Source organism: Colius striatus, chromosome 2 (genome assembly GCF_028858725.1).
Source record: "Colius striatus isolate bColStr4 chromosome 2, bColStr4.1.hap1, whole genome shotgun sequence".
Taxonomy (NCBI): Eukaryota; Metazoa; Chordata; class Aves; order Coliiformes; family Coliidae; genus Colius; species Colius striatus.
Window position 1 is genome coordinate 48,028,335 of NC_084760.1, and position 16,635 is coordinate 48,044,969.

General features: G+C 54.4%; 1 protein-coding gene across 2 annotated transcripts; it reads right to left on the minus strand.

Annotated features, from left to right (window-relative positions):
- Positions 1-738: 738 nt before the first annotated feature.
- FNDC4 (fibronectin type III domain containing 4) lies at positions 739-12,058 on the minus strand. 2 transcript variants are annotated; one of them, XM_061990618.1, is made up of 6 exons: positions 11,948-12,058; positions 5,775-5,890; positions 5,045-5,249; positions 4,127-4,216; positions 2,739-2,872; positions 739-771 (listed from the first exon to the last, which is right to left on the minus strand). In XM_061990618.1, the coding sequence occupies exons 1-6, from the start codon at positions 12,018-12,020 to the stop codon at positions 739-741; spliced, it is 651 nt and encodes a 216-aa protein (XP_061846602.1). In that variant the 5' UTR covers positions 12,021-12,058. The 2 variants fall into 2 exon arrangements, with proteins under 2 accessions (XP_061846602.1, XP_061846601.1); XM_061990617.1 differs by having other exon boundaries at positions 739-774.
- Between the last annotated feature and the right edge of the window lie 4,577 nt (positions 12,059-16,635).

The following is a 16,635-nucleotide window of genomic DNA, read 5'->3' on the forward strand; positions in this document are numbered from 1 at the left end:
ATTGAGCCCTACTATGGAATGGGCAGAGCTGCAGCTGTGCTCCGGCACTACCAGCTCCACAGCTGCTGCCAGCATGCCAGCCCTGACTGCATGCTCTGCAGTGTTCCCTCCCTGTGCCCGTCTGTGTCCTTGTCCCCTGCAGCAGAGAGAGGCAATAAAGCCCCTGCACAGCCATGACAGGGTGCAGGGCAGCCCTCTTCTCCAGCAGGAACTTCCTCTTCAGCTGTGCTTGCTGAGCCCAGCTCCACCGACAATGTCCTGGCCACCACTTCCTGGTGGTGCTGGGGCAGCTGTCTGCACTGCCCCCTGCCCTCAGGCTCAGAGCCCAAAGGGGAGCAGCTCCCACCTCCCCAGGCAGCCCAGACACAGCTGTGGACCGCAAGGGCTGCTCCAGGTTGCCCTCTGGGCAGGTGCTCCGGCCCCACACAGCTGCAGCCGGGCCTGTGGCCTCCTCCCACGCCAGCACAGTAGCCCCTCTGCTCCTCTGGGCTTCCCAGGTCTTGGCCCAGTGCTGTGCGGTGGCGGGGGCAGGGCTGGGCATGCAGGCTGGGCAGGGCTGGAGCCGGCTCCATGCACATCCCCCTCGGGGCCAGGCCCTCAGGAAAGCGTAAGTTCTGGTACGCAGATCTTTGCATGCAGAGTTCCAGGCTGGGCACCCGGTGCTGCCTCTTCTTCCCAGGCCTGCTTTGGCTCTGGCAGGACACCCAGGACCCCAGACACACAGAGCTGGTGCTGCACTTAAACCTCGATGATGTTGACCGAGGGAGACTTCTTCTGTGAGAGGAAAAAAGAGAAATCTGCTTTAAGGCCCTGGGCTGCAGACCCCATGGCAGAGTCCTCGAGGGTCCTCCCACAGCAGGCACCAAGACCAGCAGACCTCCTCTGAAATAGAGCTGCTGGCTGGAGCTGAGCCTCTGCCCTGAGGTGTGGGTGAGCTGCAGCAGAGACCTGGCTTCAGCAAGAGACCGCAGGAGACAGAGGGCGCCATCCCTGACACCCTGGCCTTTTGCACTTGATTAGCTCTGGGCTGAAAGGTTCAATTAGCTCAGCTGCATTGCCTGGTGCCTCTCTCCAAGTGAATCCCTTCAACTACACACTTGCCTCCCCAGGAAGCCTTTCTGCCAACTGCTATATTCTCAGGTGAACCAGTCCCCCCTGCCCCCCACTCTTCAACATCCAGGGCCTGTGGATGTCTGGTGACTTCTGCCTGGTGATAGCCATGCTACCCTTGATGTCTTTGGACAGGAGGCAGGTGCAGGGGCAGAGCAGAAGAAGTGAGCAGATAGGAAGACATCTGCCATGGGCAGAGAGTCTGCAAAGCATGTGGAGGGATGGATGAAGCCTGGTAAGTGCCAGGCATGTCTCACTGCCGTGCTCGTGGCAGATCTGGTGTGTGCCAAGGGCAGCAAAAGCTGCAGGTGGCAAGCTGGATTTTCTCAAGAACAAGCACGAGCAAGCACTTTACACTGAAAGGAGGGTGTTCATGGACTAGCACATCATGTATGTGAACTCACAGAAGATGCTGGGAAGGGGTCCTGGTTGCAGCATGTGTGCTCTGTAGCTCAGCCCTCGTGCCTTACAGAGTACAGGAGTTGAGTGTCCCCATGATCACATTTTATAACAGGGCTCAGACCAAGAGCTGCTTTACAGCAGCTTGGCCCTGAATCTAGGAGGGAAGGGGAATGCAGTGATTTTTTTTTTCTTTACCATACCTAGTTCCCAGCTTTTAATTAAGGACTGCAAGAATAAACTTGGGCTAAGGCCAAGTTGGGATGCTCCCAGCCTGTAATTGCCAGATTCCCAGATTGCCTCCTGCTCTTCTAGCACAGCAGTCAGGACAGCCAAGAGTATGGGGAATACAAAATGACAAACTGAGGTGCATCAGCCCTGCACGGGTGAGCTTCGCAGGCAGTAGGAACAGGCCCTTGCACCTGTCTTTGCAGCGCCTTATGAGCAAGGGCAGTTTGGAGCAGGGATCCAAGAGGAGGAATCTTTTTAGCAAGGAGTAATGAGGAAGGTGGAAAATCTGGAGGAGGAGAACTGGGGCCTTGAAGTCCAAACAAGAAGTTTCTTATCTTGACATCCACTGGAAGCAGAGGGGCAGTTGGGTAACACAGTGAGTAGAGTTAGACCATCGATACAGAAGGCAGAGGAGACACAAAGTCCCATAAGGAGCCTGTGCATCAGGGTTACAAATCACTGTCTTTCTCAAGTTAACAGCAGGAGGTGTCAGGTGCTGAGGGCACAGCCAGATGAAAGCACCACTCCCTCCCCTCCATTAGGGTGAGGAAGGGGCTCTGGAGTCCTTCCCCTAAAGAACTCGTGTGAACTCGCCTGGAGCAGGCCCTATCAAAGGAAGAAAGTGAGCAGTGCAAAGAACAGCCGCCCAGCCTGTCTGCCTCCCTAGACCCATCTGTGGGAAGCAGGAGACATGCAGCCTCAGAGGTGCATAGTGAAGGCACTGTTGCAGTGAGGGGCCACGCACCATGCTGCAATGTGGGAGCCATCCCAGCTCATACATCACACTGTGTGTTTCCAGTGTTTCTCTTACAATCACCCATGGGGCACATACACTGCCCCACAGAGACCAGGGCTCACTGCACCCTAAAAGTCCCCAGTTTTTAGGGTGAGAGCATGAGCTGAGGCATTTCTGTTTCTGGAGACAGCCAGAGCTTGTGCAGGCAGCAAGCCCCGGCAGTTGTCGCCTGCCAGGCCTCCTGCCAGCCCTCCCCGCTCACCTTGCTCCGCAGCAGCCCCCCGCTCGGGCGCTCTGGCGTGCTGTGCTCCGAGGACGGCTTGGTCTTTTCCTTGTTGTTGTTGGAGTCGTTGTCCTTGATGATGTCATACTGTCTGCAGAAGAGGGCAATCACCGCTGTGGAAAGACAGGGGATGAAGGGCTCCCTCTTGCTGTCTGCCTACTCTCCCCACTGCATCCCAGCTGGAGGGCAGTCAGGCCCAGAGCACCCAAAGGTGCAGGTCACCCACACCCTCCACCCCAGGCACCTCTACATGTGTGGCCAGGCTAGTGTCCTTGAGCAGACGAGGCTTGGATGTGTCTAAAGCCATCAGGGCCCACGTGAAGTGCTCAGTGCACGGAGCTCAGGGCTCTGAGGCCAAAGGTGATGCTGAGGCACTCAGAGGGGAACAGCCCTTGAGGTCATTTAGCAGCTGAGTGAGTTTCTGAGTGCCTCCAGCAAGGCATTAAGTTATTGGTCCAGTGCTTGCAGCCCTTGCAAAAGCCATCCCTCGGTTTCGCTCTGTCCTGCAAACTGACTGTGGGGTCAGTCACTCTGTCTTGGTTTTACAGCACCCATCTCACACAGCAACATGTATCACCCCTGGACATGGGATCCTGGAGCAATGCTCTGGGCAGTAACCATTAGATCCATTCAAATGGATCCATTAAAATCCCAGTGTGTTATCACAGCCACCTGCAGACTGGAACCTGTTTCTCCCTGCTGGCACTCTGGCACACCAGCCTGCATGAGGTGTAACCAGCAGTACACACCTTGTGTTTTCTTCCAGGGCACTATAAAAGTGTTCAAGGCCAGGACAAGGAGAGATTCTTGCAAGATGCTACTAGAAAATCGACATGTACTGGGAAGGGAGTAGGGGACAGATAACTTCCCATTCACAGCAGCTGTACATGATTAGTCAGGAGCTGACTTATGTTGTCGGCCTCCTTGCTCCCTGGGGCAACCTCCTGTTTGCCAGCACACTGGCTTTAATCACGCACTGCATAAGAGCAAATCACCCGTCTGACAGTTATAGCAGATTAAGGCACAGCTACTACTAGCCAGTGCAGCAACGTAATCAGATGTCAGACAAGACAGTTAAGGCCCAAGTCACATGACAGTGTCAACTGGGATGGTCCCAACCTGTAATTCTGTTTCGCTTGGGTCCCAGATTGCCTCCTGCTCTTCTAGCACAGCAGTCAGGCCAGCCAGCCCACCTGCTTCTGGCTACCACTGCTCAGCAGTGGCTGTGGTTGCTCTTTTCATCCCACTGGCTTGAACTCCTACAGACACTCAATGGACATATGGGAAAGGATGCCAGACCCACACCAATATGCACCCTGGATTGCATCTCTGCCCCAGCCTAGCAGAACACGGCTTGTGGCACTCACCTGCCCACATCAGCAGCACAGCCACGATGATGATAATCTCTCCTGTCTGCAGCTGCCTGTCTTTGTCCAGCCCTTCCATGGTGATGTCACCTGCAGAGAGGAGAAGCCAGGCAGGGTTGGCAGCAGATATCCTCCCACCAGAACCTACTTCAGGACCAGCAACACTCAAGGACCTGAGAAGATGCTCCAGAAGAGTGAGGCCCACCTCCCCCAACCAAGGACGAGTAAGGGATGAGGACATGCAGCCCACATCTTTCCTGTGTCAGACAGAATCTCTGACTGCCTTTGGTACCAAGGATGGTTTAACAGCTTGTTTGGCTTCAACTAGGAATGGAAGTAATCACTGAGGCAGTAACCATTGCCCTAGGGACTATGTCAGGCTCAGAAGGCCCTAATTTGTGAGGAAAGTAACCCATCTGTTTGCCCTATTATACTCTCCTCAAGTCTCCCTCTTATGGCTAGTGCTGGAGACAGACTTCCATGCCCAGTGGACATCCTTGGATTCTTGGATTGTCTCTCATGTAGGCAACTCCAAGGCAAGAAGGCACAATGTCGATACAAGTAGGAAGGGAGACTGTGGTGCTCCACCATTTGTCCTTTGGTAGCTTACAGGCTGGGAGATCTGCGAAGCTGTTCAGTATTTGCTTCCTATGGGCAGCAGCTGAGTGGGCCACAGCATTCATCCTAGCCACAGCCTGCTTAGCTGAAGGGGGTGCCAAGACCTGAGATAGGAGGGCTATAAACCAGGGCGTGGGGCCGTAGCAGACACAACAGCAGCCTGTACAGCACTGCAGCCCCCAGTGACCCGGTGTGTCCCATGCAACCAGCTGCTCAGGGCAGCACCTTCCTCACCAGCTCCCGGAGCTGGGCCCGTGATCTGCGGGGAGCTGCAGGAGCACGCTGGAGGAGCTGCCTCACCTTGGTTGGAGCTGTTGGAGGGGAGGCGGTCGGTCTCCTTCAGCGTCCGGAAGTGCACGCGCTTGCTGGCCTGGCTCTCTCCGTAGAGGCCGATGCTCTGCACCTGGATGACGTAGTCCGCGTCCTCCGCCAAGTCCCACAGCACGCAGGCCCGGTTGGTGGTGTTCACCTCCCGGATGAAGCGCTGCATCTGCCCATCCTGCCGCTGCCGGAGAGAAGGGCTGTCATCCCCGGGAGGCTCCTCCCGGCTGCACCGGGCACGGGCCCCTGTCTGCAGGGCTGCGCTGGGCACGCTGCCCTTACTCCTCCCTTCCCGGGCAGTCATCCACCCCTGGGGTGGGCCAGGCTGGCCAACGCTTTGCTATGCAGCATCCCTGTGCGGCCTGAGAGCCAGGTGCCTCTCTGGAGAAGCCACCATCATCTGGGGCTGCAGAGGCAGAGCAAGGCAAGCGAGGAAGGGCTACGTCATGGCTGAAGCGCCATCCTTATCTAGAGAAATCACAGGGAAGGCATTGGAGGGACAGCTATCCTCAGTGCAGCCCCATGGCCTGCTGCCTCCCATGAGGACGGATGGCTCAAACACGGCGCCCTGGCAAGGGCTGCTCGATAGCAGAGGTGTCCTCAGGCAGGCACCAGAGGAACTCCAAACTGCAGCTACAGGGCTGACACAGGAGCATGCGGGTGATCAGTGAGAGGGTTCCCCAGCCCCACAGAGACAGAGCCTGGATACCTGCTGTAAGATGGCATAGCCGATGACCACGTCTCCTTCTGGGACGTCCCAGGAGACTGTGGCGGAGTTTGCCTTCAGCTGTGTCACGGTCACGTTGACAGGGGACGGTGGCCTGTCTGGATGAGCCAGTGATCGACCAAGGCAAGGCACAGGAAAAGAGGCAAAAGAAGAGGTCTCAGAACAGGCACTCTGCCCTGCACACCACCATGAGGGCCTCCAACATCTGTCCATGGCAGCACAGGGGCCAGGGCTATGGGGAGCAGCTTCTCCAGTGAGTCTATCCCCAGAGAGGAGTGGCACAGCAGGTGCCCATGGCTGAGCACCTGCCAACAGCAACACATGCATGACCTGGTGCTTCCTGGGCTGGTGGGAGGCTTCCCATTGTGAGGAAGAGGTCTGTGGATACAGAGCTGCTCCTTGGCTGTGCAGCTACCCCTCTGTGGCACCCACGGGCTTTGGCAGTCTTCATACACCATCCAGGACTCCTCCCAGCCCATCTGTTGGTGAGAAACGTGCTCACTGCACACCTCACCCTCTGCAGTGTCCTACAGCGGAGGAGGAGGACAAGCTTGCAAGGCACCTGACTGGCTCTTTTCTAAAGGACTTTGCTTGCAGTGGCAGACACAGCCCATTGCTCACAGCAAGTTACATGTAAGAAGGATTAGCAATGCTGACTACATGTCCAGGCTGCCAGACTCAGCTAAAGACACAAAGGGCCCCCAGTAGGCTCCTTCCACCTTGCAGACATCAAAATGGGAAATGCATGAAGGGCTGTCCTGAGCAAAAAAAGAATTGAGAGTTTAAGAGACTATCCTGGCCATTTAACCAATCCCTGCAGCTCAAAATCACATGAAGAGTCCCTGCAGCCCATCTCAGAGCACTGCAGAGACCCTCCAATCAGAGAGAAGAGTGACATTCACATCAAGTCTTCACAAGGGCAGCTACTTGCAGATCTGAGGCGCTTTCACTGCAGCTCAGACGTTCATCTGTTGGAAAGTTTACTTCATTCAGCTCCAGCGCTAGCAGAAGCAGGGCTGCCAGGCATGATATGTTCCTGCTCAGCTTGGGCACAGAGTAGATTCTTAGCAGGGAGGACTCATGTTTCTCTAGGGTCTGGAAAGCCTCAAAAAATCCTACATTCATGCAATTCTTCAATGAAGACTGTGATGGTAAAATCAGGCTCCTCTAAGCTCTGGGGCTGCCCCGTGGATGTGCACATCATGAATGCCTGGCACACCACCCAGAACTGCGTAGGAAGCAGCCCAGAGACAGTATTTATATATCAACTGTGACAGAAAAATGGGGCAGCTTGGAATAAACACACTATGCAACTCAATCTGGCCATCTCATCTGCCTGGCATTACTCCCTGCTTTAGAGTGGGGAGGAAAACCCAATGCAGAAGGCAGAGAAGACTTTCCCAGCAGTGCGATGCCATCGGACGCAATGCTGGCAGCAACACTCAGCTGTTGCTATCCTTCAGGAAGCTGTCCTGATTGACTCATGGGCTTGCACTATCACCATTTTGAGATTTCACAACACAACGTGTGTGTCAGGATTCTACACGGGTACATGGACCTGCACACAAAGCCAGATCTTGTCTGGAAATTAGACACGGGAATGTATGAAGATACTGAGGCTGCCGTTTGTGTGTCCTCTCTCCCTGTAAACAAGACAGTGTCCTACAAGCTGCTTGTGTAGCACCAAGTTCAGTGCTGTGATTTATATAGAAAGAGCCTCAGAGGGCACCTGAGAAAAGAAAAAAGACAACCCTAAGGCCACCACCAACCACAGTCAGAGTGACAAGGAAAGGTAACTTCTGCTTAAATGCACTCATTCGCATTTGAACATACCCAGCCCCAGGGCAAACCAGGAAAAGGCTGCAGTTCCTGAGAAATGCAGGTTTGTAGTCGCCATGAGCAATTAAGACAGATAGAAGAGTCACTTGCAGAGCCCAGAAAACACATTCTCAGAGAGATACGGGTGATGAGCACGTCCCCAGCAGAAGCCTCTCACATCACCAGGAGGTAGGTAGAGAACCTCTTGAGTCCTGCTCCTGTGGAGGAACAACCCCTGCACCAGGACAGGCTGGAGGTGACCTGCTGGAGAGCAGCTCTGCAGAGAGAGACCTGGGAGTGCTGGTGGGCAGCAAATAAACATGAGCAGCAATGTGCCCTCGTGGGCAAGAAGGCCAGTGGCATCCCGGGGAGCATGAAGAAGAGTGGGCAGCAGGTGGAGGGAGGTTCTTTTCCCCCTCTCCTCTGCCCTGGTGAGGCCTCATCTGGAGTCCTGTGTCCAGTTCTGGGCTTCTCAGCTCAAGAGAGACAGGGAACTGCTGCAGAGAGGCCAATGCAGGGCTACCAAGGTGCTGAGGGCACTGGAACATCTCTGTGAGGAGGAAAGGCTGCGGGACCTGGGGCTGTTCAGCCTGGAGAAGGCAAGGCTGAGGGAGGAGCCTCATTAATACAAGTATTTGAAAGGTGCATGTTAAGGGGATGAGGCAACACTTTTTTCTGTAGTGTCCAGTGATAGGACAAGGGGTAATGGACAAAAGCTGTAACACAAAAAGTTCCACTCAAGGAAAAATTTCCTTACTGTGAGGGTGAGGGAGTCCTGGCCCAGGCTACCCAGGGAGGGTGTGGAGTCTCCTTCTCAAGAGGTTTTCAAACTCACCTGGACGCACTCCTGAGTGACCTGAGGAAGGCAGTTGGACTAGATGATCTTTAGAGGACCTCTCCAACCCCTACCATTCTGTCACTCTGTGATTCTATGTGATTCTGTCATTCTGAGATGGAGTCACTGGACAAGAGGAACAAGGACATTACAGGATGCTACGCCTTCACTTTCAGAACAAGAGGCTGGAAAACTGGAAAGTATTCAAAGATGCACTCAAACATGAGTTTTGCCAGTGGGAATCTGGTTCATCACTCTAACCTGTGAGAGGGAGTTTCTGAAGCATGTCCTTATCTGCACAACCTGGTCTCCCACAAGCCAACAGCAAAATGGGGTGAACAACATTGCAGCTCCCAGACTTCGACGCTGACCTGGGCATTCTCTACACACCAGAGCTGAGCTCCCCACAAGTATGGTCTGGTTTTCTGCTCCAGCCACAATCAACATGCAAGTTTGCTGCACAATTAACAGCTGAGCTGTAGACAGCACCCTTTCAGCTGGCAAACCACCACTCCCTTCTATTGTCCCAGTCAGAAGTACTGCACAGTGTGTGTGTCAGGGGGCGGCTGCAATGTTTCTGCCAGTCTTCAGGGTGTCAGAAGAACAGCTGTCTAAGGATACCGTTATGTTAGCAAATGTACTGAGATCAGGAACATCCCAGGAATCCAGTGGTAGAAACTGGGGTCCCAGGAACTGCTTTGGTTTGAACCAGCCAGTATGTGCCCAAATCACTCTTGGGCATAGCTTGGGAGTTAGCACAAACCACAAACCATTCCTAGTAGGTAGCACTGATGTGCTCCTCTCTTTGGAACTTGTGAGCTTAGTGCTATGGATGTGCCAGTTGGCCTCAGGACGTGAACAGGAACTGGTGCTTCACGGGATATGTCTACAGGTAGCTTTTTACATATAACAGAATGTGAAGAGCTCTGAATATACCCAAAAGGGCAGTTGGACTTCCCAATCTTTAAGTGTGTGTGAGGAAATCAAAGGCAGGGTGTGAGATCCCTGTGACACAAAGGTCTGTGGATGGGCATGGCTCCTTGCTCTGCACAAGACTACTGCAGAGCCCAGCCTGACCTAGCCAAGGTTTTCAGACTGGGGATGCTGAGACGTGGCCCTGGGGCTGAGTCACTCTGTGATTTGAGAACAAAGGCTGATCCACTGCACTGTGCACTGATCCACAAGCCATGCTGCTAGGTCCAACACAGGGCTGATGGTATTGTTTGAAATGTACTCAGCCAGAGCTTGCACAGGCTCTGTGTAGGGACCTTCAATCACTGGCAGCAGAAGGGCATTCCAGGGGGAATACCACCCTGGTATCAAACTGCAAAGACTATGATCTACTATGACACCCAGAGCCAATCCCCAAATGTCTCAAATGGAGAGAGGGGAGAGCGAGAGGACATGAGGGCACAGTGGAGCGTCAGTGCTCATGGCCAGTTGGTGCTTCAGCCCTCATGCCTCGTAAACACAACCTGTGTAAGCTCCAGGCAAGCAGACTTGAACCTGTGTGACAGCAAGACATGAAGGTGTTCAGGCTGCAGCTCTTTGCTGTAAAAATAAGTGTCCCTTGCTCAATTTGCAGTTCAGCAAACGGCAGAAAAGACATTTCTGAGCACGTGGGATTTGCACACCTAGCAGGAAGAGACAGGACAAGAAGTTTCAGAAGTCAAAACTAGAGGAAGTCCTCCCTAGAAACACGGGGCAATGATTTAATCCCAAAGATATGGAAGATGAAACCTCACTGAAAGCCATTATGACAAGATCTCTAAAGGACAGCTTGCACCATAGAAAGCTTTGCGTATGATCCGCACATTAAGCCTAACATTCTCCTGCCTGTTCTGAAGATGAGGTCAGAGCAGTTTCATGCCAGCGCTGTTGCCATAAAAATCTGTGAGTGCAAGGACTCCAAAAAATATACTCTCTGAAGCTATTAAAAACATTCCTGTAAAACCAAAACGCTCCAACACCCTGCTGTGCTCTCCCAGAAATGCATTAATCCCAATGCATTAAGCGCTAATGATTCTGCATAAGTTACTCAGCTTCACTTTTGATTAAAGCCGTAAGAAAATGGGCACCACCACAGAAAGAGCAATCACTTACTTAAGGCCTGGCACAGCCTTCAGCCTGTGAGTGCAGCAGTGCGTTCCTCTCAGGCCTGCTGATGAGGTGGGCAGAGCTGGTCCCGTGTGCCGGAGCCTGCAGCACTGCAGCCCCAAGCTGGGCAGCTGGGACGGAGACCTGTGGGCAGCTGAGTGCTGGACTGGAGCTGCCACACAGCCTGGCGTTGTGGGTTAGAGAAGGGGCCAGATAGATGACTCTCAAGAGTGATGGTGGCAGACGTGGTGCTGCATAGGGATGGAGCACAGCCCCACTGGCACCCTCCATAACCTTGCTATGACTCCGTGACGGGACTCTACCTGCCCCTCATCCTGTGCCCTTGGGACTGCTGCTCAAGGGCACCCGGATGTTTGCCCAACTTATCCCTGCAGTAGGGAGGTGAGCATCACACTGCACATCTAAAAATAAGTGGCCCCTTTTTAACAATCCTGACTGCATTTCCTCCCGAATCTGTCAGGCCCTGGAGTGCATATTTGGCAAGGAGACTGAAAACATGGCAGAACAGATCAGAATAGGCCTGATATTCGCAGTTCAGTTCAATACATCTGTAACCTGACATGAGGAAAGCAGACAGCAGAAGGCTGCGGCTGTCACAGGATCATTCAGACGAGTCAAGGGAAGAAAGCAAAGAGGTACCCCGGGTGCAGACAGACCCAGGCGTCTTAGCAAACACCAGCTCAGAGACAGCAAGGCAAGAAGACGGGAAGGAACCTGTCAGCCAGGGACCAGCTCACAGCTCAACCTAAAGGGCCGGACCGTCTCAGCCCTGGGTCATTCACCGTCTCAGGACCCTTTGCTTACTGGTGAGGGGCCGGGATGTGAACCGGGGAGGCTGTCGCCGGCGGGGGTACAAGGAGCTTCCCCACCGCCTCGCCGAGAAGCGAGAGGCTTCTGGAGCCGAAGCTGCAGGCGCCGATTCGGGAGCCCGGCGCCCTCCACGGCGGCTGCAGGGCCCCGATCGCGGCGCAGCCGGCGGGGAGGGGATGCGGCACGGCCGAAGCGCGGCTGCCTCAGAGACCACAGTGCGCCCGGGGGCTGCCCGGGGGCCGGAGCCGGCAGGGCCAGGCGCCGCGGGGTCACGGAGGCAGGCGGCTCCGCCGAGAGACCCCACACCCCTGCAGCGGCAGGCGCCCGGCGACGCTTGCTGGGGCCCGGTGGACCGCCACGGATGGCCCCCGGTCGGTCCCTCGCCCGCGAAGCACCAGCCCCGTGTCCCCGCAGGAGGCAAGTCGGGCCCCGGGAGCGGGATGACGCGCGGCCCCCGTCCCGTCCCGTCCCATCCCATCCCGTCCTATCCATCCCATCCCATCCTGTCCATCCCGTCCCGTGCCGTGCCGTGCCGTGCCGTGCCGTCCCGTCGCGGCGACCCGGCCGCACTTACTGGCTCGCACGAGGCAGAGGTCGCAGCTGAAGAGCACCAGAACCGGGTTGAGGAAGGCGGAGAAGCGGCCCATGGCGGCGGGCCGGACTGCAGCCCCGGCCCGGGCGGCAGCCCTGGCACCGGCCCGGCTCCCTGCGCCGCGGGACGGAGCGGGGCCGAGCCCCGGCCGCAGCGCGGGGGGGCGGAACGGCCGCCTGGACCTCCCCCGGCCCGCTCCGCCCCACGCCGCCCCCCGCGCGGCACCGCAGCGGCTCCGGCGCCGCCTCCCACCACCGAGCCCGCGACCCGCACCCCAAACCGGCGGGTACCGCCTCCCGACCCTCCTCCCCGTGCTGCTCCCTGTGCTGCACCCAGGTAACCACCAGTGTGTACCCCCCGCATGCTCTGTCCCCCATAACCACCGGTGTCCTTGTGTGCTCTGTCCCCCTTAGTGGTCTGTCCCCCTTCGTGCTCCCCCTGTATGTTTTACGCCCCATAACCACCTGCATGCTCTGCCCCCCATAACCACCAGTGCTCCCCTACCTACTCTATCCCCAGTAACCACCAGTGTCTCCTGACATGCTCTCATCCCCCACCACTCCTGTAATCACCATCTTCCCACAGTGCATCCCAGAGTCTTCCCTCACTTCTCACCAGTGACCCTCCTGCTCGCCCTGTCCCACTGTGGCACAGCCCATCCAGCTGCACATTGTTTCACAGGCCAGTGGCTCCTGCCTCGTGGGTTTGCACTGAGGCCGCATGTCCCATGGTGGCACAGTACTTTCTCAGTGCCTTGCAGGGGCTGGCAGTACTCTGTCCTGCTGCAATGCCCTGCAGTGTGGCCAGCCACTTTGCAAAAGGATGGTGTCAGTGTCCAGGACCATGGGGGGCTTCTGTACCAGGCAGGGCTCAGGCTGGGCCAGCACTGGCTGTCCCCTTGCTGTGCCTGAAGCAGGACACATGAGAGCGTGCTGGGCAGCTGTGCATCCCCTGCCCATGCTGCTGCACACAGCTGTGACTGAGAGAGCCTTCAGTTGCTCTCCTGTCCTGCAAAGGCTTCTTGTGCATCTCTGGGCTGTGCTGCGAAAGGGAAAGCATGTGGGAGAAGCCTGTCCCATCCTTCTAGGGTTTCACTGCCCGCTGATGCAGACTCCACAACATTGAGCCCTTTGGCACAGGTATTGGTGATGGCCGCCAAAGCCTTGACCTACAGAGCTGTGGATGCAGAACGGTTACCCACCAGCCCAATCCTTTCAGAGCAGCTCTGATGGTCGTCACTTGTGTGTTGCTGTCAGTTAATGAGTTTATCCTTGCAAAATTACCCTGACTATGGCCACTCCATGGGCTTGTCTGGGCCTTTGTCAAGAGCTAGCCCCAGCAGAGCTCTGCCTGCTTCCCAGGCCTTGTGCCTACAGGCAGGGAAGAGAGCTACACGGAGCACACAGCTTCTATGCATACATGGAAGAGAGCTCCAGGTGGAGATATTCCTGCCTTTTGGCACCAGAAGGCCCAGGCATGGGTTGTGTCCCATCCCCAGGAGAGGCAGCACTGGGCTACTGAAGTGGCAGACAAATAAGGAAATTAATCCAAATCATCCTCTATTGCCTCACAGGCAGTAAGCTACTGCATTCTGTGGACGAGGGAGACTGGAAGGAGTCAAGCCAACTGGGAGTCTATGAGCTCACTTGATTCTAAGGGCATGCAAAGGTGGCTGTGACTTTGAGCAGACTTGGGCAGACCTGAGGCTTCTCGTTCCTTGCTGTCCTTTGCTGTAGCCTGTGCTATCCTGGCTGAGTAGCAGAGCTGGAGCTAAATGGCAGTAGGACTGAGCCCTCCATGTGTTCAGCCTGCAGCAAAGTTACGCTGAAGCACACGTGCATGCGTGGGTACATATACACATGGTTCAATGAACTAGGGCCCCCAAAATTCTTTACTGGTCACTTCACGAGGTCTTTCCTACTTGCAGCAGAATTGGTCTGTGCTTTGGGGAGAGCTGTGGAAGACCAGGGTAGTGTTGTTGCCATGGAAAGGGTGTAATCTGCGGTGTTAATGTCCCAGGGACAAGTTCCAGCCAAGTGGAAACTGAAGTGTGACAGAATCTAGGATAGCATTGCAGCTGAATGGTAAGCCAGGCAGTCTTTTGGCCCTGTCTAGGCTGGTCAGTGTTACTTTTCAGGTGCTCTTGGTGGATCAGGAGATTACCTCCTTCCCATGCTGAGCTTCATTGTTGCTGCAACCATGAGTAGGTAGGATGAAAGTAAGTCTGATCTTGCTTTCTTAGCACAGTCCTGCTGGAAGGCTGCTTCTCCCTCTGTCTGCATGGTGGGGAGGGAACTTCAAGGAAAGTCAAGAGCAGAGATGGCAACTGCAGGAATGTCACTGTAAGAGGTTTCAGTGGAACAGATTTCTAGCTATTTCTTCTCTGAAAGACCTGTTTGCACTCGGTCACTGTAGTTGTGGCCTCATCCGCACTTGGTTTTTGCAGAGCTGTCTGCTTACCTGATGGCTACTGTTAATATTGCCTGCTCCACAGCCTGTCTTTATCACCAGTCAAGGTTTAAGGCTGTCACTGACTGCTCTGTTGCACAGGTTCTGCGGCTCAGACAGCCCAGTGAGCAGCAGGCACGAATGTGTGTACCAGTGTCAAACATGCTGCAGCTTCAGCCTAAGGAACCTGAGCAGGCCCTTCCTGCCGTACGCTGTATCATCGGCTTGACTTCTTACCGTGTTTTTTTCTATTGCTATTTGACTGCTTTAGTTTGTTTTGTTTGCATTTTAGCAGATTAGTTCTTTTACCTATATACTAAGCTGTTTCTTCAGCTCTAGTTGTGAACAGCACCATGACTTTGCTTGTTGCTATAGGTATGTTTGAGTGCTCTTACTGGACAATTCTCAATGTGTTGTTGCTACACATGAGCAGTGTGTCTCTTGGCCTTCAGAGCACAGGCTTGAACACTGACAGATTGTCCAGTTGCTTATCAGTTGTGTGGTTTGGATCCCTTCAGTACTGCAGATTGCACAGCTGCAGTAGTTATTCATTTGCTCCCTGTCTTGCCCAACATTAGCCTCTACAGGTGTGGTCAGGTGAAGGTGACACGGCAGCTTTTGAAAGATGTTATTGGGAAAGCTCAGCACTGTAGGCATTAGGTATTAGTGGGAAATCCTATTCTTTGATAGCAGAAACAGATATCCATTAGCACTGCGGGACAGTTCATTTTGCATTCTCCCCAAAAGCCGCTTTCAAGGGATTTGTGTCCTTTCCCTGCACTGCAGGCTGCAACCCTGTTGCTCATGCATAGGGAGAATCATGCTGTCATCAGTGAAAGTCTATACCTGACCACCCTTGGCTACTACTGTTAGGCTGAGTGGCTTTCCCAGGCTTCATACATCCACCAGATCGGTTGTCCTGGACGTAGCAAAGGACATGCTGTGCTGCTCAGGGTGATCCTGGAAACTTAGCAACCATCTCTCTAGGGCCACATCATCCACTTGTGAGCTGCATTGGGCAAGTACCCTGTGAATGCATATGAGGAGAAGCACCGTGTGCTTTGGGGGCAGAGGAGAGCATTTGTATCCGTGGGTTCAGCCTATAAATAATAAATACCAAGAGTGCAAACTCTCCACACATTTTATTATCACTGGAGCATTTGGGGTTTTGTCCAGGCAGAATTCAATTTGCAATCACAAATCAGGAACTAATGCATCTAAACTGTATTATATGCCTTGCAGTGTCTTGTACTTGGAGTTCATAGAAACACAGATTCTGTACTTGGAGTTCAGTAGGGAAATCCAGCAGCAGGCTTGAGATCTCATCCTCAACTTTGCAGACAGGGCCACAGCCCCCAGGGCACTGGCCTGCATCACTTCTCTGCCAGAGGAGTCATTATGAGTCCTGCTGGGCCAGCATTCGCCTCAGGCCGCTTGCCCCATCAGCTGCTCAGCTGCAACATGCCACACGGCTGCTCCACTGCCTCTCTGCTGGTAGCAAGGGAATGCCCTGACCCTAGTACAGGAGCCTCCTGTACCCTCACCATGTCACCTTGCTATCATCTTTCTCTTCACTATACTGAATACAAGGGTGTGCCAGGGTTTCCAGCACATCAGAAACTTACTTTTGTGCCTGTCAGAGGACCTTGGGAGCTGGGAAGGTTTTAGATGCACTGGTGCAGAAAGTACCCATGCTTTGTAGCATATAAATGTTATTGATTAAATGAAACCTAAGATGGAAGCATGGATTTTGTGTCCCCAGTCTAAGCTTTAGTCATCTTTTAACTAGCGTGAGGTGTGTGCTCACAGATTTGTGAAAGTAATTAACAACGTGATCTGCAATAGCTGGGTCCTGACCTGGGGGTCCTGGACCTCTGTGACGATTCCCTTCCTGGGACAACACACTTGTGCAACTATTTCCTCAAGAAACACTGGATTTAGGAATGTCTCCCTGTCCTCTCTCTGACATAACAGGACTGTGCAGGCCCTGTTCTGCTCCTGTCTGCCTCTAGAGAGTAGCAGAATAAGCCTCCCATGGCCAGATGTGACCTGTGGAAATAGCCAGCAGCTGCTGCTGTGACTTGGGTGGTTTTTCCTAGGTGAGCATTGTCTTTGAATCAGCTGCAGGCTGGCCTAGATGTGGGCTGGGGAGGGTGAAAGTGCTGGATCTTCCCCTACAGCCTGGGATCCCATCTCCTGACTGATTCCATGACTGCCTACTG